At 41.5% G+C, this 21,456-nt stretch overlaps 2 protein-coding genes across 2 annotated transcripts; one reads left to right on the plus strand and one right to left on the minus strand.

Annotated features, from left to right (window-relative positions):
• Window positions 1-208: 208 nt before the first annotated feature.
• Window positions 209-17,012, minus strand: LOC307035437 (interferon-induced protein with tetratricopeptide repeats 1-like). Its single transcript, XM_079674736.1, has 3 exons — window positions 17,002-17,012; window positions 5,753-5,867; window positions 209-1,985 (listed from the first exon to the last, which is right to left on the minus strand). Exons 2-3 carry the CDS (start codon window positions 5,758-5,760, stop codon window positions 689-691), a joined length of 1,305 nt encoding a protein of 434 aa, XP_079530862.1. The 5' UTR covers window positions 5,761-5,867; window positions 17,002-17,012; the 3' UTR covers window positions 209-688.
• Window positions 9,799-11,943, plus strand: LOC307035439 (phospholipase A and acyltransferase 4-like). The gene is made up of 3 exons (XM_079674738.1): window positions 9,799-9,907; window positions 10,139-10,407; window positions 11,475-11,943. The coding sequence occupies exons 2-3, from the start codon at window positions 10,168-10,170 to the stop codon at window positions 11,613-11,615; spliced, it is 381 nt and encodes a 126-aa protein (XP_079530864.1). The 5' UTR covers window positions 9,799-9,907; window positions 10,139-10,167; the 3' UTR covers window positions 11,616-11,943.
• Window positions 17,013-21,456: the final 4,444 nt, after the last annotated feature.

Here is a 21,456-nt window from a genome sequence, read left to right on the forward strand (position 1 = left end):
CGCATACTGACCACCTGAGTGGACATATAAAACATTTATTTTCAAAATTTGAAAAATCTAGATAAAAAAACTAATGTTCAAATCTTGTTTGTAATGCCCCAAGAGCAATAAGAACACTTGGTAAACAAATCCTGACTGACGTTTTCATAATTCATGCATGAAAGGGTTAACCCTAAAGCAACCAGGAAACCAAAAACAAGTACATGTCTTGATTTACACAATGCATTTTTATTGTTTTTTACAGTATAGAGGCACTCTTGACATACAACCAGTTGCATCATGCAATACTATTGAGGTTATACATCCATAATATATTGAAATACCAATCACACATTTTTATATAACACAAATAAAAGCTTAAGGCAAAGCACATTTCATAGGTCATAGAGTATTTTTCTAGAAGGAACAGTGCACAAGGAATACATACACATAATTAATTAAAACAACATGTCAACAACCAGTGTTATAAAGGATTTGGCTTGTTTCCTAAATCGAGATACTGCTGACAGTTTTTCAGTACATAAGTATAAGCTTTTAGATATATCTTTAAATAGCCTCTGTCTACTAATTATATGCAGACACTTGTTAAAACTGCCTTTAAAGTACACAGCTCAATCAATAAGATTATTTGTAGGCAGTGCAATACCTATGTTTTTCTCTGATTGTTCTCCCTGAGCTGTTAAGAACACTATGGCTCTTGCAGGTTTGCCAGAAACTCCCTTATTTCTCCACACATCCTGTCCCTGCCTTTGTCTCTAATCTTCTTCAGAACTTTGATGCTGTCCTTACGAAAGAAGGATTGGTGCTGTATCTTTGCTACCTCCATGTGATATCGTATTGACATTTTGCAATCCTGTTTTTGGAAATGGAAATATTTTGCGTAGCAGTTGAAAAGCACCTGTTGGCCTGGAGGTTCCAGATCACTTTTTAGCAGTTCCTGATATATCTGCTCGGCTTTAGCCTGACCATCATGTGACGTGCGTGCGTATATCGCGGCAAGGTCTATTTTCCTCATAAGTGGAGAATCAGGGTAAAGAGCAATCACCTCCTGATGGAGACTGACTGCTCTGTCTATCATGCTTTTCGTTGGGGGACTTTTATTGTGAAGGAGCCTCTTTTGGTAGCAGAGAGCAGCACGTCTCTTCAGATAACGCTCATCCGGATGGTTCTTCAGAGCCTCTTCTGCCAAATCAATGGCCTCATCATCAGATATATATGTTCTGTAAACCCATAGCAATGGTTTTAAACCACTGTAGCTGCCGACAGGACTTCTCAAAACCTTTGTGGCTAACTCACGTGCTTCATCTTCAACACTTTCTCTTCTATCGGCACGTTGACAAAGGAAGTGAGCAGCAAGGTACAAGTTCTCTGGATCCTGTTCTTGGGCAATTCTCATTTTCTTAAAGATGTCATCATCCAGCCCTGTGCTGCAGTAATTAGAAGCATACAATAACGCTAAGACATGCCAGCTGTTCCACTCCACCATGTCCGGCTGCATCTCGATGGCTCTCTGGAAGTAATCTGCAACCAGGTTTATGTCGCCGTTAAACGTCATCAGCGTATAGGCTTTTTCAGCGTAGATCTCTGGGTGGAGCTCCTCCTGGGATGGAGATGGGTATTTTGTATTCAGGTCGTCGACCTTTGACAGGTAGGCCTCGCTCTCTGCTTGGTCTCCCAGGTGGTGGTGCAGCCAAGCCAGGTTCCCGTAGTTCACCACCAACCAGGGGCCCACATCTGCGTTTCTCATCGTATTGAAGGCCTTTGTAGCCTTGTTGAAGAAACTTTGGGCGTCTTCATTGGATCCCAGCTTGTACTGAATGAACCCTCGCAGGTTGTAGATGTGACCCAGCCATCTGTTTCCATTATCTGTACCAATGTCTAACAAGTTGTCCCTACAACGTGAAAGTAAGGACCTGCTGAGGTCAAGGTCCCAGGTGAAGTGGCACTGCAGGGCCTTCAGTCTGGACACCAGTGTTTCAGCAGCACTAATAAAAAAAAAAACATAAAAAATATTTTAAAACATCCTGAATAGTTTAATACAAAATCCAATCCAATCCACTTTATTTCTATAGCACATTTAAAAACAAAAGAGTTAAACAAAGTGCTGTACATCAACAACTGTACAAAAAAACATAGCATTAATACATAAAAAACAGACAGGACCTGAAACAAATGTAAAACACGAGACAATGAAACCAGATCAGAAGCCACAGACTGAATAACTCTCCGACATGACGTAAAAACAATACAAAACACTAGTAAGATAAAAACCCAAATTTAACAGCACAAGTGTCACCTGGTCTGTAAATGCAAGGGAAAATAAATGGGTTTTTAAACGAGATTTAAAAACAGGCAGCGTTGGAGCATGTCTAACCCTGAGGGGCAATTCGTTCCATAACTTTGGAGCTGCAACAGCAAAGGCTCCTCGCTGCTTTAACCTTGATTTTGGGACGACCAGAAGGAGTCTGTCAGCAGACCTCAGTGTGGGTGTGGATGGTTTTAAAAGATCTGCCAGGTACGGTGGGGCTACACCGTTTAGGGCTTTGTATGCAAACAGTAACATTTTAAATTGTATTCTAAAATGGATTGGTAGCCAATGTAACGAGGCGAGTACAGGCGTAATATGTTCACGCCTGCCTGTCCATGTAAGGAGGCTTGCAGCAGCATTCTGGACCAGCTGTAGGCGTGACAGGGAAGCCTTGCTTACTCCAATGTACAGAGCATTGCAGTAATCCAGTTTAGTGGATATAAAACAATGTATTACTCACTCAAAGTCATTAAAAGAAAAGAAAGGCTTGACCATTGCTCAAATTCTTAGCTGAAAAAAGCTGGATTTGACCACAGAATTGATCTGAGTTTAAATCAGGTTCAATCCGTACACCCAGGTTTGTTACAATGGGTTTCACATATGGGACAAGAGAATCCAGCACAGGCGGGGCATTGGGCGAAATGCCTCTGAAGTGTGCAACATTTGAATACACACTGTTTAACTAATGTAGAGGAAGGGAGAATAGAAGGAAGGAATGGAGCAAAAAACACTGATTAAGCAGATAGTAAATTATCCACTTCAGTTAATCCCTAAAGATCATCATAAGCGAGGGTTGGAACGAAGAACGATTGGTAAATGGGAGACTTGCCTTCGGGGTCAACTCCCCCTTCACCAACACAACACATGCATTACTGCTGCTTCTGTTTCAATCTGCCTATCAATCTCACACTCTACTTTACCTCTTGCCCATGGGCAAACATTTTTTAACTCCTTCACTACCTCACAACTCGGAGGGAGCATTCCAGCGTTTTCTGGCATAGACCCATGGCTTCAGACTTCAAGGTACTGACTCTCATCCTGACTGCTTCACACTCAGCTGCTAAGGGCCCAATGATTGCTGGACACCATGGTCTGCCAACAGAACCACATTGTCTCCAAATAGAAGAGACACACTTATCAGGGACCTGAATTGGACAATCTCCTTTGGCGACTGAAATTAGAAATCGTGTTCATGGATATATTAAAGGTTGTCAGGGAAGATCCCTGTGGAGGCCAGGGGCCTAATTTATAACGCTGTGCGTAGGATTCACGTGGGTAGGTTGCTTACGTAGTAGAAATCCAAAAAATAGGTACAGAAATGTTCCGACATTTTTCGATTAACCAAACATTGCGTACCGGCGAGGAAAGTGCATACGGCACTTCCTACGCCGGTTTCCCTTTATAAATCACAACCGACTCGAAATGCGGTGCAGCTTTTGTGGGCTTCACGTAACGCCCATATTTGCCTATAAATAGTCAAAGAAACGTCCATTCATTCATTTATTCATTTTGACTGACTGCATGAAGAAGATCGCAGGAAATGACGACAGAACATCTAAAAAGACATCTCACACCGTGTCAGATTTTGGTTATTTTGGGGAGGTGGAGATAAATCATATTGTTTGGTGGATGCAGTTTGAACAGAGTAGCAGCATGGAGGTCGGATCGTCACCAAAATAAATAAATAAGTGGTCCGAAAAAGGTTCATGACAAAATAAATACACATAGCCTTCCTCAGGCAGTGTGTTTGTACCGGGGACAGGAGACCCCCCCTTGATGAGAAACTCTAAGAAATGATCTGGAATCCCTCCGGAGTGGAGTCATGACGACTGGATCTAAATTATGTTTTTGTATTTGGTGGTTTGTGTTCCAGCTTTTGCATCAGCAACTATATATCCATAATCCACCAGTTAAAGGAAATACAACTAATGTGTTGTGTTATATTAGTGTTATGAACCGAGACACAGGACGCAGGACCCAAAAGCAGGACTCGAAGACAGTTGTCCAAAAATAGAATGTTCTTTAATAACAAAAACTAAATCGTACTTTCAAAAAATAGAAAGCAGTTAAATAGCCAAAGCTAAGTTGTAGAGCAACACAAAAACTCACTTGGCAAAAGGTCTAAATCTCAAGGTAGGTATCAGGAGTAAAAAAAGGCCCAGGTTCTCACGACATGAAACATAACGAACTGACAAAGGAACAAAGAAACACCAGGGCTATACATAGGTGAGGGGGATGGGCACAGGTGAAAACAATCAGGGCAGGGCCAAGCAATCTCAAGGGCGGGAAACACACAAAGGCAGGAAATGTGTGATCTGGGATGACAGGAAAAGATTACTTTCAAAATAAAAACAGGAAGTGACAAGATCAAAACACAAAACTAGAGTAAAAACATAACTACACCTAACATATCTGTCGAGTCACAACAATTAGCTGTACAATTTACCACATATGGTGCTCTTAGTTTCCATACATCCTGTGTTTTAGGAGCGACTTATCAAGTCTTGGCAAACGGCATAAAACACGATTAAACGTGATAGTATATAAAACCATGCTCGTATCTACAACCTATAGAAATGCAAAACGACGTCAGTTTAGACGTAATTCTGTCCTCCTGCTTACCGCATCATTTATGAGAAAACATTTCATAACATTAACACATCATATTCGAGGTGGTTTTAAATAATAAATATTTATTTATTTCTCCCAGTTATGTTTTTGTGTGCACTGAGGAGTCTCAAACAGGCGTTTGTTAAATCTTTTTAAGATTGGCTTTAATCAATTTGGGAAAATGAATTCTTCATATATGATAAATGAGAGGTAACATTTTATTTATGGTATTATTTCCACATATTTCTCTCCATTCTTCCTTCTGCCAACAGTGTCGCAGTTTCTCGTCTCTCCCGTTGTTTTGCTTAGTGCGTGCATGGGTTAGAGTTTGCGTGGAGGACCGCATGTTTTCCCGTCAAGTTTGTTTTTTATAAATCACAAAGATTGCGTAGAAACTGGCGTACGCCATTTTTTGAACGTACGCGCACCGTTTATAAATGAAGCCCCAGAACTCAGACAGAGGGAAAACAGACGCTGCGTTCACTTTGGGTTTAAGGTGATGACTGTTTGAGATGAGAGCTCATAACATTATTTTGTTTCTTTCTTGTTCAGCATGCAGGGACTAGAGTTTTCATTTTGTTGGGTAACCCAGAGTTGTAGAATGACAATATCCAAACCTTGAGCCTTGAAACTTGAAACCTCTAAGAAAGGAAATTAAAAAGAAATATAGAATAGAAAAGGTGTAGAATGAAGAGAGGGTTTGGAAACATTTATATTCAGATGCATATGTTCAGATGCTGCTAGTGCCCTTGAACTCAATAAGACATTAAATAAACATTTTGATTATCATTATATATTCTTACAGTGATATATAATTCAGAAGCAGATACTCACCTCATCATTCAGCTGTTTCCTTAAATCAGTAGTTCTGTAAATGTTGGGATGGTTTTGCTCTTGATGCTTTGGATCAGCTGCTATAAAGTCGGTGATATGCCACTTCTGCTTTGCTGTAAATAATGAGAGACGTTGTTGCGCGAGCATATTTAAATGTTCCCACTGCCAAAACGCAAATGCCATAGGCGAGGAATTTGGTTAACAAATACTATGTTATTTTGGTCTTGTTGCACCTTCACTTTTATTTCTTAGGAAGGAAACTAAAGCCACATATCTAACTTGACTCTGCAACTGTTCTCTTCATATTTCCTCCGAATGTAACTCTAACTGTAACTTGATGCCATTATGGGTTAAATAATCAAACCAAAGATGCCACACTTTGAATGGCTGCAACCATAAATGCAAGAATAAAATGCGACATGGATGGAACCACGCCAGCACTTGACTAAGGTTTTTTGCGTTGTTAGAAAATGAACACAGATAAACCAATAACAGTTAAGACATCAAAGCTTGTCAAATTATGGTGTTTACAGCACAGTATGTGAATAATTATAATTAATAATAGATTAATTTTGTTAGCGGTTTTACAGGTGCTCAAAGACGCTTTACAGATATAGTGAAAAGAAAAGAACAACAAATAAATATATAAAGTTAAAGTCAAATAATACAAAAACAATCGCACATTAAAAGCCAGATTGAAGAGGTGAGTTTTTGTACGTGTTTTGTAGGAGGTTAGGTCAGTGCAGTCTCTGATGGGTTGAGGGAGTGAGTCCCAGTGAGGGGTCAGCGACGGAGAAGGCTCTGTCCCCCCAGGTCCGGTGATTGATGCGGGTGGGGATGGATAGGAGGTTGGCTTCTGATGAGCGGAGGCAGCGGGAAGGGGTGTGGTGGTGCAGCAGGTCTTTCAGGTAGGGGGGGCTTTGTGATTAACCAGGAGGACTTTGAGGTCGATTTTTTGACGGACGGGGAGCCAGTGGAGGTTCTGGAGTACGGGAGTGATGTGGGAGCGGGAGCGGGAGCGGGTGAGGAGGCGGGCAGCAGAGTTCTGGATATGTTAGAGTTTATTGAGGAGGTTGGATGGTATGCCGTAGAGCAGGGGTTCTCAAAACTTTTTGTTTATGCGGACCACTATTTATTATCAAGGATTTTCGCGGACCACCTCATATGCAAACCGTAAAAATAAGTAGCCTACATATATAAACGTAGTTTTAAAACACCGATATTTTTTATAGTTAATTATAGACATTCAAAAGTAAATTGAAGCCTATCTGATACTTTTGTGAGCGGTGTCTGTCTGCGTTGTGTATGTTTCTCAAAGAGGGCGGCGGACGGTATTGAAATTAGGTCATCCCAAACAATACCACAAGTGCGCACGCGCGCAGTGCACTCACAAAACAGGCAGACAGGTCTACAAAAAACTACCGGTATTCTTAGTCCTACTTTAGTTACTGTACTGCAAAAAGCAGACGGCGCTGCGATCAACACACACAGACTCAAAACCATGAACACACAGGCATATAAGTAACATAAACAATGTAGGCTATAGGCCTAAATTGCATAAAGGCTTGAGCTACACAGTATTACAACTAAGCAGACAGCGCTGCTTCTCTCTCTCTATCGCCACTTTCAAAAATCTATTTCAATCTCAAAACAAACAAACAAAATTCCCAAAGTTGTCCTGAAATTAACTTATTAAATAAACGAAACGAAAAATATAGCCTACTGGTGGATCTAGAAAAATATTTATGTGGTGGCAAGAGGGTGGCAGGAGATGTTGAGGGGTGGCATCCCCTGGCAGAAGTATGCTGATTTAATCGCAGTCATATCAATCAATGTGTCCCCTGTCAGCGCAATTTACATGATGCCGTTTAGACAATATAATAATAAAGGGCGGTGCCGGCTGTCAGCGAACCGATCCGGCCTTTCTGCGCGACTATCACTCAAATGCGGGACATAGTCTCAATGTGTGGGACGCGGGACAAATAATAAAAATGCTGTGTGTGCAGTCCCGCACAGTGCAGGACACCTGGTCACCCACACGATTTTGCCCCTCACACACACGCTTCAAATCAAGTTGCATAAAAGCTTGAGCCCCGTTTTCATTATAATTACTGTGAAATCTGCCTATTATGTTTTCGTCATTATTACAACAAACACACACTTGCAACTGATAACACTGGCAATGATTTTAGATATTAGACTATTAAAAAAAGAAATCATGCTTCAAATAAGTGGGGGTACGGCGTAGGCTACCCCCGCGTCCAACGCCCACTACACCACTGACTGTCTCTCTTCATTGTGAACCAGGTCTCAGCAAGGCCGAGCTGCCCAAGAAGAAACGGGAGGAGATGAGGAAGGAGCTGAGAAACGGGAGGAGATGAGGAAGGAGCTGAGAAACGGGAGGAGATGAGGATTCAGGAGCTGGAGGGGAAACGGGCTGAGTGCAAAGCTGCTAATAAACTCTGTCAGTATCGGTTTGGTTCGGACGTCGCCTCTGACATAAACCCAAGCTTACATTTAAAGGTAAGAACACTGTGTTTCAGTAAAATAATATTCACAAAGTGTACTGTCATGTCGGTCGAGGCTCTGTTATCGTGATGCTGCGTGTTTTAAAGCTCTACACAGTGTAGTTTGTATGCAGCTTTAGGCTGCCTCGCTGTTGTCGTGGCTTATTTTGATTGCCAAAACGTAAAAACGAAACGGAATGATCTTTTATCCTCTATTAATTCCTCTTATTACAGTGACATTTAAATGATTTCTTTTCAAGCGTTAGCATCTAAAAAGACGGGGGGGGGACACACACACACACACACTTTCCGTCATGACAAATACTTGTTGGGATATTTTGACAATAAATGGTCCATTTACAAGCTCGTCGGTTTATTATAAAGTTAAAAGTATGACAGTATAAAACAACAGTTCCTCAATCATTTGACCTTTATGAATCTTATATTAACCTTAACAGATGTGTTGATTTAACATTATAATCGTTTTGGAGGCTGTAGTGTATGGTGCTGTTGAAGTGAATGACGTTGTGGCCTACTGACACATGTTTGCGTCACTGGGTGTGGGCTCCACAACAACTTTCAGTATACTGTCATTAACAGTGTGTATGTAGGCCTATGCACCACAAACACCAAGGATACCAATTCCTGGTATGTGTAAACCTACTTGGCAATAAACCTGTTTCTGATTCTGATCAACTGCAACTCAAATTACAGCCTCCAATTTCAAAAATGATGAACAACTGAAAAAGAAGATGCCTGTTTTAAAAGCTTCCTATTTTTTAAATTATAACCTTCACAAAGATAGGATTTTACCATAAGACTTATGGTAAATATATTTTTTTGACTGTAGTTTTAGCTTGGTCAGGTGTGAATATTAATGTATATTTAATGTCACACATTATCTATTGATATATTACATTATGCAGCATTAAATTCATCATTCCTATTTCATTCATTCATTCATGAAATGTGATTCTATGTTAATAATAATGCTTTGTGCTATGCAAGTGCTGTACTGTATTGTAGCGAAGTACATTTACTCAAAGAAATTGTACTTTAGTACGATTTTGAGACACTTTACATAAATATTTTTATTTGATTTGGAAACCAATATTGTCCTAGTTACCTAAAGGATTTAGATTATTTGTAATTGATACTTTTTCACTAAAGGGAGAATGAAGCAGTTTTACTAAAGTTTACTAATTTGCCCTACAGGTGCTGCAAGTAACCTACGAAAACAAAGCAGTGGAAACCAGGTGAAATAATGGCGGAGGTAAAGAAATAATCACTTAATCAGAAAATATATAATGAAACCGTAGTTTTTTTTTTAAAATGTGCTTTGTGGGCTCTTATGCAATGATGTGTCATTATGCATAGTGTATAGTGTGTGTCGAAAGAGCTGTATTTTTTTAGCTCAATACAAGTCTTATCTGATCTTAGTTTAGCACGGAGGGTCCTTTCATATCACAATGAACTGCTGTTGTTGCCCAAAAAATCTGTTGCAAAGTCAAACATTTGTTCTGTCTGTTTTAATCCAAATACGATAAAAACCCAGAGATTGGGGATTTGATTGAGATCTTCAAGGGACCTTATCAGCACTGGGCTGTGTATGTGGGCGATGGCTTCATTGCCCACTCGTCACCAGCCTGTGAGTCCAACACACACACACACACACACACACACACACACACACACACACACACACACACACACACACACACACACACACACACACACACACACACACACACACACACACACACACACACACACACACACACACACACACACACACACACACACACACACACACACACACAAAATATCTTACAGTATTTAGTGTACATCTATTTTTCTCTCTTTTCCTTTTTGTTCATAGCTGAGGTTACGGGTGACAGTTCCACCAGTATGATAGCTGTTCCCCATGAGAAGGCCTTGGTGAAGAAAGACAAGCTACGGGTTGTGGTGGGAACCAACAAGTGGAAAATCAACAACAGCCTGGATGAGGAGTACGAGCCCCGCCCGGCGCACATCATTGTGACGAACGCCTATGCTTTGGTCGGTACAGAGGTGCCGTACTGCGTCCTTAGAAAGAACTGTGAGCACTTTGCCACCGAGCAGCGCTACGGAAAAGCAGAGTCCCGGCAGGTCGGTTAAGACCCTTTTTCGAAGAGGGGGCTGGAGTAAAAAGAATTATCTTTATAAACCAAACATAAATACAGTAATTGTGCTTGCTTTATACAAATAATGGACTAAAGAAATCTCCCTGAAAAATAAATAACACAAAATGTTTTCACATAAAAAATGTATCATGTTGGGGAAATACAAAATCTATAAAACGCCCTCAACAGCATAACAACATTATGTGTTGTCTTAGGTTAGTTGATATTTGGAATAACAATAACAACAAACTGTTTGTATATACATCACACAAGGGATGCAGCACAAAGAGCTTTACAACAAGGACAAGTAGAGAGGGATGTAGCTATTGATAATAACAGTATCAAAAACACCCACATTAAAACCGAAATAAAACAATCTAAAATAGAATACATACAGAACACAAGATGGAACATGCAAACCACTGAATTAAAACGAAGTAAAGAACATCAGACATTGTAGCATGTTCAAGCAAATCATAAACTGCAGAAGCTTCGAAAGGTTTTGAACTTTCTTGTTCTTCTTTTACAACAGTGTTCGAGATCTTTAGGACCAAAACTCAGAAAGGCTTGTGTGCACTCTCTCCCACTCGGCTCCTAGGTCTCTGAGGCTTTAAATACATGCAACAGGACCTACTTTTCCAGACAGACAGACAGACAGACAGACAGACAGACAGACAGACAGACAGACAGATTTGTCCAGCTGTCTCTGAACCTTAAGTCCTATGGTGTAACCTCACTGTGGATCTTATCTGTGTTGAAGAAGTTGCCCCCGGCAAAAAAACATACCATATTTCAGATCTAAAGGCAAACCATTAACCTCATCATTTAAATATATTTTTTTAAGTTCAACCAAATGTATGAACCATTTTAAAGAATACATAGTAAAATAAAAATATAAAAAACACAGAATAAAAATAAATAAAGTTAAACCCAATAAAGTAAATGTTTGCCGCATGTAGATGTAATTTAACACTGCATCAAAAGGAACAGCGTTTTGAATATTAAAAGCAGTTGGCTCACTAACATACAAGTGTCTGTTGTTCCCCTGTGCAGGTGCGTAAGGCAAAAGAAACCGCCAAAGTGGTCGCTCCGGGTGCGCTCTTGGCTATGGGTGTCATGGGTCTGTTCCTAGCTCTGGCAAGACTTCTGAGAGCTCTGTTCGGCAGAAGGAAGGAAAACAAGAACGAACTGTGATACAAGTCCCAGGGTGCCTCTTCAGGGACACATGAGCAGATCACCAGCAGAGCCTGCTTCCTATCATCAACTGCTATCGTCTAATCTCCCCCTGGACGCAACCCTCAGCTCACCTGATGATCTGCTCAACCACCTCAACTCCACCCTACTCACCTCCCTCAACACTTTAGCCCCCCTCAAAAATAAAACTGTTACTTTCAAGACCTCCTCACCCTGGTTCAAACCCGCACTGCGAGGCCGCCAACTTGAACGTCTTTCAAATAAATCATCCCTCACACTCCATTACATAAGCTACAAACTCCATCTCAATGCATACAGAGATGCTCTTATTGCCGCTAAATCTGCCTACCTCTCCAACTTATTCACTGACCCCTCCCGTAACCCCAGGACCCTCTTCTCCACAATCAACAAGCTCTTCAAACCCCTGCTGATAACCTCCCTACTTCTACTTCCGCTACTTGCAGCTCATTCCTCCAGTTTTTCGCAGACAAAATTAACGCCATTAACCACTCCTTCTCAGCTCCATCTGATATACAAGCATCTCCCCCAACCTCCACCGCTACCATTTCTCCCCCCATCTCCCTTGACCTCCTGACTCCTCCTCCCCAGCGCCGCCTCTCCGAGCTTAACCTGGTTACCCCACTTGAAATACTCCATCTGATCGGTTCCTCAAATCCCACAACCTACTCCCTTGACCCTCTACCCACTCCTCTCCTGAAGTCCTGCCTCCCCGTCCTCTGCCCCTATCTTGCTAACCTTTTAAACTCCTCACTGTCCCATGGAACCGTCCCCTCTGCCTTCAAAACTGCTGCCGTTACTCCAATCCTCAAAAAACCTGGTCTTGATCCCTCCTCCCTCACTAATTACCGCCCCATCTCCAACCTACCATTCCTCTCAAAAACTCTTGAACGCATTGGAGCCAAACAAATTCACTGCCATCTCCAAACCAACCAGCTTCATGAACCCCTTCAGTCTGGATTTCGTCCTCACAACAGTACAGAAACTGCACTCGTCAAAGTCCTCACTGACCTCCTCACCTCTGCTGACACTGGTTCCCTCAATATTCTCATCCTCCTCGACCTGAGTGCAGCCTTCGATACCGTGAGCCACGACATCCTGCTCACCCGACTCAGGGACATTGGTATTGAAGGTATTGCACTCAGACGGCTCCAGTCCTACCTCATTGAACGATCCCACTTCATCTCCCTCCCCAACCGCTCCTCTGCCACAGCTTCAGTCACCCAAGGCGTTCCTCAAGGATCAGTACTTGGCCCCCTCCTCTTCATCATTTACATCCTCCCCCTCGGTCAGATACTCCGCCACTTCAACCTGGACTTCCACTGCTATGCTGATGACACTCAGATCTACCTCAGCACCAAATTCCTCCGTAACCCACCCCTTACCCACATCGATGCCTGTCTGACAGCTATTAAAACTTGGATGCAACATAACTTCCTCAAACTGATCGGCTCCAAATCCACCCTCAGCAAATTCACTAACATAACACTCACCATCGATGGTACCATTGTTTCCCCCTCCAATGAGGCACGCAACCTTGGCGTAATCTTTGACCCCACCCTCTCCCTCAAACCTCACATCCGCCAAACAGTCAAAACCTAATTTTTCCACCTCCGCAATATTGCAAAAATCCTACCCTCTCTCACCCACCCCGCAGCCGAACGACTAATCCATGCCTTCATTTCCTTCAACCATCTGGCCCCCCCTTATCTCACAAACCTTCTCACTCCTTATCAACCCCCACGGTCCCTCAGATCCACCGCAGCCGGACTCCTATCCATTCCCACATCCACACTCTGCAGCTTTGGGGACAGAGCCTTCTCAGTGGCAGCTCCTAGGCTCTGGAATTCCCTCCCCCAAGATCTCCGTGACTCTGAGTCCCTCACAGTCTTTCAGTCCCGCCTCAAAACACATCTTTTCAACTCTGTCTACCAGAAAAAATGTTTGCCGGTCAACATGTCCGTTAAAGTTTAAATCTTCCGGACTAAATGAAAAAAGTGCCGGTCAAAGGTCTTCTTTGTTATTTATTGATATGATTCGATATTAAACAAACTAATTATCGTAGATTAACTACATTATCCAAAAGTGAACAATAATTTACAATAACACGGGAATAATAAACGGAGCACTCTCCCTCTCCTGACAGCCCGTCAGTGTCATGCAGCTCGTGGATCACTAATGAGTGACCCGACAGTAAAACTAAACATATCTATAACTAGTTACGGTAATTTGAGAGGTAATTAAAATAGCTACGTGTGATATTCTAACCTGAAGTGTGTGTTTTGTTCCGCTCACCGCTGCATGTGATCATGCAGAGCTGCGTGTCGACTCGTCAGCAGCAGCAGCTGATCTATCTCTCCCGTCAGATTAGACTTCACTCGCGTTTATGTCCATATCGATCAGATCTAGCTAGTTCTAGCTAATGATAGGACTCTGCTTATTAAAAGACACCTAAACAATAAGTGTCGCTATGCAACCGAGTGAGGCCACAAAGTATAGCGCAGCATTATGCATTTGTTTACATGCCCACCGGAACCCCGAGGCATTACCAACAGATCAACGCACAATCAACCCATACAGGACATCTCTTTCTCCACATGAAGTGTTAGACATTAGAATTGACTATTCTTGTCTGTCACATACTCTTCTTGTCTGTCACATAAGTGGCGCAAGTTGCGCAACTGATGTGGTATTGCGCTAAACGGAAATTATTTTGAACGGACACTTTGATATTGTACCGGTCGTAGTCCGGTAATTACCGGCTAACGGGAACTCTGCTGTCTACCCATAAGCCCCCCCCTCTCAATCAACTTCCTCTTGACTGCCTTTTTATTTTATTTATTTTTTTATTTATTTTATTTTTTATTTATTTATTTATTTGTATTTTACTATACTTACTTGTTTGCCTGTCCTTGTTTGTCTACCCTCCCTCATTATTGTAAATCATCTTTGAGTTGTGAAAAGCGCTATATAAATAAAATGCATTATTATTATTATTATTATTATTATCATGATCACTCTCAGGAAACACTGACTAATTGACAAATTGTTACAGTTTTTTTCGATTGCTAACACACTAGAATTCTACATAATGCACAATTATTTTAACTGACACTCAAAGAGCAAAACATTGGCTCAAATCTCCAAAACTCTAAACACGTTTTCAGCTTTTCACACAATTTGCAAATCAACATGGCACTTTCTGCAAACCACTGCACACGTTTCTCCACGTAAGACACAGGAATCTGACATAAAGCCACGTGTTAGCTGGTTTAAAACACTGATATTCAAAATGCCTCACACATGGACCAATGATCAAGAAACACGTTCCACCTGACCAAACACCTGATGGCATAATTGTTGGCTCATCAATCAGGATGTTAGCACTATAAAAAGACCACAGGTGAGTACTTTCTTACAGCAACAATGGAAGCCAACATGGAAGCAAGAGCAAGAGGAAGAGGAAGAGGAAGAGGTGGGGTGAGAGTGAGAGTGAGAGGAGGAGGAACAGGTAGGGTGAGAGTGAGAGGAGAAAGAATGAGAGGTAGAGGTAGAGCTGGAGGGAGAGGACGTGGACAAAGAAGAATACTCTCTATTACTGTAAATTAAACGTTATCAACCATGGTTTGACGATGAGAGGCTGGACAGAGGGTTCAGCCTAATCTAAGCCGATTTACTGTTGCCTCTGTAATCCGGACACTTAGACTTGAAACAGGTTAGTTAGCTCTGCATAATTCATGATATATCGGTGCTTATATCTGTTGTGTGAAACGTATTTACTTCATTACTGTAATTGAATTGTTGGCATGTTGCATACTATAACTGTACAAACATCCTGCACAATGTACTGTGGTAAACTTACTGTTATGCAACAGAGACACTGACCAACCACTATATCTTTGTTGTTTAGCTGAAGGACTGAGAAACAAAGAGGTGCAGGTGGAAGGCTTAGGATGTTCAATGAGGCACAGGAAGCAGCAGTTATACACTGGGTTTTGGCAAACAATGCATCACACTTAGAGAGATCCGAAGCAGAGTAACTATGTGCTGAGATGCATGTTGCACAATGTTATATTTTCAACAACTCATTTGTATTTCTTCATTTACTGTATTTCTGTAAACTCAAGCAATCTTTCTCTGCATAAACCTCTATGTACAGAGCATAGCCCATAACAGATGAAAGTGCTTTAGATGATGCTCAGCAGTGTGTAGCTGGGTGGTCAAACCATCTAGTATTGTGAATGAAGTGTGTTATATTTGGTGCAAAAGTTTACACTTGGTAAGTGTTTGTGTAGTTTTGAGTGCAGTTCTTAATTTAATGAGGTGTTTTGCACTTTGGGTGTGGGGTTTTGTGAATTGTGTTTAGTGTTCTGAGAAACTGAGCAATTTAAAAAAAAAATGTGTTAGCAATCCAGAACCCAGAACCCAGAAACCTGGTTGATTTCTATCCTGCCTAATCATCTTTAAATCCAAAATAAAATGTTCCACAATCAATTAACACTTACTCAATTGTAATTGTCTCAGGGAGAGATACCGCAGGTCCTTCCTTCCTGCAGCAGTCAGACTGTATAACCAGTAGTAGACCTGCACACAAACAACAACACAGACTATAGCACCTGTTGTTGTTGAATACCAAATGCTAAATCCTCAGAACTGTTACAGGATGTGTATTTTGTAAAATGTGTAACTTTTTTAAAATGATAATTTCTTTTTTTTAATCTTTAATACTTTTTTTATGCATGCTTTAGGTAATATTAAGCTGTCTTTGGCTCTTTTCTGCTGTAACAATGTAAAGGTCCCCTCTGTGGGACTAATAAAGGTATTCTGATTCTGATTACATTTTATGCAAGAGCCGTGTAATGTCACAGTCACTACGGCCTTCTGTTCAGTGTAAAAACTCTTTGATCCGAGAGGAGACAGTTTTTACAATGTTGAGTCCCTTAAAAAAAAAAACGTATTTGTTCCTAAGGCCATAAAATGCCACCTTCACAAAAACTGCTATAAAAATATGATATATTAATATTTATTTCACTTTAAAAGACTCAATCTTTTAAAACTACTCCAGCCTGACATACACAATATGAATTATATTTTGGGGATTTGAACCCTTTAAATGCCAGTTTGTTGAAAAACTTTTTTATTGAAAAGAACAAAAAACTAGAATAATTTTCAAAAGATACATTTCAATGAATATTTCATTATTGTTATTATTAGGTCCCTAGATTGCTCAATGATTGAACAAGGGCCAGTTTTCTCCTGAGCAGCCCCTCAGCCAGTCCGAAGGACGTGAAAAAAAATTGTCACAGCTAATGATGTGTCCTTGGAGCCCCTCTGTCATCTCCAGGACCACCCTCATCCCCTGGTTGACTTCAGAAGAACTGCCAGCTGCTTTGCTTGTATACACCTGCAGTCTCCAGGCGTAGGATGATATTACATCACAGTTTGCCCAAATGTTTATACCGTATTTGGACGGCTTTTTTGGCATGTACTGCTTGAATCTGCACCTGCCTCTGAATGGGACGAGCTGTTCATCCCAACACACTCTCACTCCCTAAACGTCCAGGAGCGACGCTTGGTCAGGGTCCTTTGGCGTCCAGTTGGGACGCGCCGAGGCTCCTTTAGCTTCATAAACAGACGCAAAGAGCTTTCAACTGATTGCAATGTATTCCCATCGGTGGCGGTATTTGACGGTCAGGGAAGCACCGCATCCATTTGTGTCGGCAGCTCTTAACCCGTTAAGCCCTGAGCCTGTTTTTCAGGTCTCAGGCTCGAAAATGACATTCCCAGAACAAATGACCATATTCACTTCTAAAAAGGGTTAAATTAATAATCTTTTTCTCAAAGTAATGATAAACCTGTGAGTTGGATGCAGAAGAGTCAGAATCAATATAGATGTTTTTTTTTTAAAGAAAATTTAGATTGAACATCGTAAAAAACTGTAAATTATAGTGTCCGTCCAAACATTATTTTTTACTTACAGTGAAAACTACCCTTGGATGATGGTAAGGTAGACTAAAAGCTTTAGTAATCCAAAGTACAACATATACTGTATTAAGTACTCTGTATCAAGATTGATGCAAAACAAGTGACATTTGACCTTTTTAGAGAGGTTTAGCAAAAATAAATCCACCTCTGAGGTGATTTGGGTGGAAATGGGGGTTTTACCGTTTCTCTGGAACCCATTGGTCGATTTTGGTGATGGACATCTCTTTCTGACCGTTAGAGCCAATAGAATCGAAGGGGAATCTCCCCACTCACACACATGCTAAAACAAAAATGTGTGGGCTTCGCACACGCAGTTTTGCACCAGAGTGAAGCTGTCTCTAGGTCTGACTTCTAGAAACGGAAACATTTCTAGCTGGGTTGTCTTGTTTTACTTCCTGTCTCTGTTTCCCCTCCCTTTTGATTGTCCAACAGAGGTGGGAAGTAACTAAGTACATTTTTTCCACTACTATACTAAAGTAACATTTTGAGGTAGTTGTACTTTACTTGAGTGTTTTCATTTTAATTCTTAGGTATATTGTGTAGTTTGACTCAGTGTTGTAGTCAAGTCACCATTTCACGAGTCTAAGTTACTCTCGAGTCACTATTCTTCGAGTCCGAGTCAACTAGGGAGAGTCGTAGTCGAGTCCGAGTCCAAGTCCGAGTCACCCAAGGAGTTTCCGAGTCGAGTCCGAGTCATCATTAGCTGTGTTCGAGTCCGAGCCAAGTCAGAGTCAACTAGGGAGAGTCGTAGTCGAGTCCGAGTCCAAGTCCGAGTGACCCAAGGAGTTTCCGAGTCGAGTCCGAGTCATCATTAGCTGTGTTCGAGTCCGAGCCAAGTCAGAGTCACCCAAGGAGTTTCCGAGTCGAGTCCGAGACATCATTACCTGTGTTCGAGTCCGAGCCAAGTCAGAGTCACCCAAGGAGTTTCAGAGTCGAGTCCGAGTCATCATTACCTGTGTTCGAGTCCGAGCCAAGTCGGAGTCACCCAAGAAGAGTCCAAGTCAATTCAGAGTCACAAGTCTTCGTGTATTAATCTTTGTGGATATATGTGTTGAACAGAGTATTCCTACACTGGTTCTTCTGCTTTTACTTAAGTACAATATTTGAGTACTTCTTCCACCTCTGTTGTGCAATTCTTTACACGTGCTACACCTTGGGTTTTGCATGCCCTCCCCAGCTGTTGTCTTGGTGATTAGTCTTTTGTGTATACATGCCTGTTTTCCCCCGTGTTCTCTGTCAGTTCTTCGTCAGTGTTTCCATAGTTTGGTTCCTGGTTCCCTCTCTGTAATCTTGGATTTCCCTCGTCTCCTATGTCCTCCAAGTCTACCCAGTTTGTTACTCGTTGTTGATAACTACTTTTCTTTTTGTTGACCCAGCCTGCTCCTCCATTTTTTTGTATTTATTTGGAACAGCTTTTATGATTCACTTCCCCTGTGACACATATAGGATTCATAGAAAGAGACAGTGCATGGTGATATGTAAATTAGTTAATATGAAATGGAAAAGTTCAGTTGTAATGCACGTTATTTCAAACTCATTTAGATAATGAGCAGCAGCTGTCTGCAGTGTCAGAATGAACAGCTGTTGGAGACACCGGCACCATGACGCTCTGCTGCTGCCATCTACTGCTGTAACCAGGTTACTGTTTGGATACCACTTCCTGTTGACAGGGTACTGCTGAACTAAAAAAACAAAAACTTATTTTAACATAAAAGTTCATCTTCTTTTATAGGAGCACTGTCATTCATCACCCATTATCCCTGGGGGAAATTGTCATACAGCTGGTTGTGTTTATTGCTCATCCTTGTTGACTTCAAAGTGGAACATTTAGGCACCTTGTGTGCAGTACTTCTACATGTTCTATAGCGTATGCATGTATTTCACGAATAGAGGTCACTACAGTGGACAACTATTCAAAAGGTGTTTTCTTGTATATGTATATGGATTTTGATGGCATAGTTGTACATCAGCCACTACATAGGACCCTATTGCAGCGGTTTTCAAAGTGTGAGGCGCGCCTCCCCTGGGGGGCGCCAGAGAGCTTCAGGGGAGGCGCAGCGTGAGACACAAAGGAACGAGAAAAAGACGAGTAAAGTGACACTTGCCCAGTTGTGGCTGTCTGTGGATAGTGAGTTCCCCCACCTCGCCAAAAAGGCTGTAAAAGTGCTCATTCCCTTCCCCTCCACCTACCTGTGTGAGTGCAGGTTTTCCGCATTGACTTTGATCAAAAGCAAGTACCGGTAAAGGCTGCAGCCAGAGGATGATCTGCGTTTATTCGTGTGTGCATCAAAGACGCAGACTCATTGTTCCCACTAAAGTAGGGGTGAGTGTAATAAGGAGGCAAAGTTGACGCTCAGTGTGTTGCCGGGAGCATATAAGGATTTATCCACCATGTTGAAAATGTTAAAAAAATATATGTCTTGAGAACACGGCGTGCGGAAATATACGGGTCGTGCTGCAGCTAGATTTGCCTGTCCTCTGTAAGAAGGTGTCGGCGACTGACATGCAAGGAAGAAGGGCTGTCCACAGGCTATTCCAACTTTAACAACTGTATTAACTTCCAGGGTAGTGAATTGAACATGCAATTGTAATTGGGTGTGTGGTATATTTTCATGCACGGACACGCATGTTCCACAACACACAAACTGAACAACACTCAATTTTCCGATCGCTACCAGCGTCCTTGCGATCTTGTTATAATAACAGGTGCACGTTACTGATGCAATATGGTTGAGACCATTCGGGCTTATTCTTGAGGGGTGCAAGGAATAGTCCAAGTAGTGGGGGAGTTTTATACAATATGTTTAAAACATAAAAATAAAAAGGTTTAAAAAAGTTATTGTTTAATGTTTTAAGGAGGTGACGCTACTCAGCCAATCAAATCGGTGCAGTCAGCACGATAGATTCAAACACACACACAGAGACGAAGAGGAGAGAAACAGTCGGAGTAATTTCAAATGGCGGAAGGTAGACAGCGAAAACAGATCATTTAATTACATTTTCTCTTACTGGACCTCTTTGAAATGCAATTGAATACCCCTGCATTATAGCAACAACAACAACAACAATAATAATAATAATAATAATAATAACAGCAATAATAATTGGGAGGGGGGGGTTGCGGCTGTTCTTATGTTCTCTGAGGGGAGGATCACCGACCAACACTTTGAAAACCCCTGCCCTATAGACAAGTTTACGCGCCAAAACACGGGTAGCGCCATGACACTACACAAATGCACTTCATTTCCGCCGGAAGTCTTTTGCACAGCGTCTGTCGGTGTAAACCGATGTAAACAGTCAGACGGGCACTGGTGTAAACACAGCGATTTCGATGCTAACAGTGATGCTAGCTTGGGAACACGATTCTACTTCTTTGACTGGAGATGGCGTTACTCTCCCCCACCCGAATTCAGTGCAAAACTGGGAGGATAACATGACGACGTGGCCCAGCATAAAACCAAAATAAACTGCCTTATTTAGGTCATGCCCACAGGAGCCAACAGTTGTCTGTTGTTTACATAATGCACAATTTACATGATCTCTTTATGCTGTGCAATATATCATATGTGCCTGTACTGTTTGAGTGAAAATAAAGTTTGATGTAATTTAATTTCATTATTGCACTGTTATTGCATTATTGCATTTCATACGTTCCTTAGAGTGCTACAATTTCTTTTAACACAGTTCATCATTCATATTAAGCTCATACTGTACATAAATAACACTGAATTAATTAATTGTTGAGAGGAAACTAAAGAAATGGCTTCAACAAGAAAGATCACATGTTTAATCCTAACAGGTATTACAAATTAAAATATAAAAGCAGCCCACACAATTA

Source organism: Notothenia rossii (assembly GCF_949606895.1).
Source record: "Notothenia rossii genome assembly, chromosome: 4".
Classification (NCBI taxonomy): domain Eukaryota; kingdom Metazoa; phylum Chordata; class Actinopteri; order Perciformes; family Nototheniidae; genus Notothenia; species Notothenia rossii.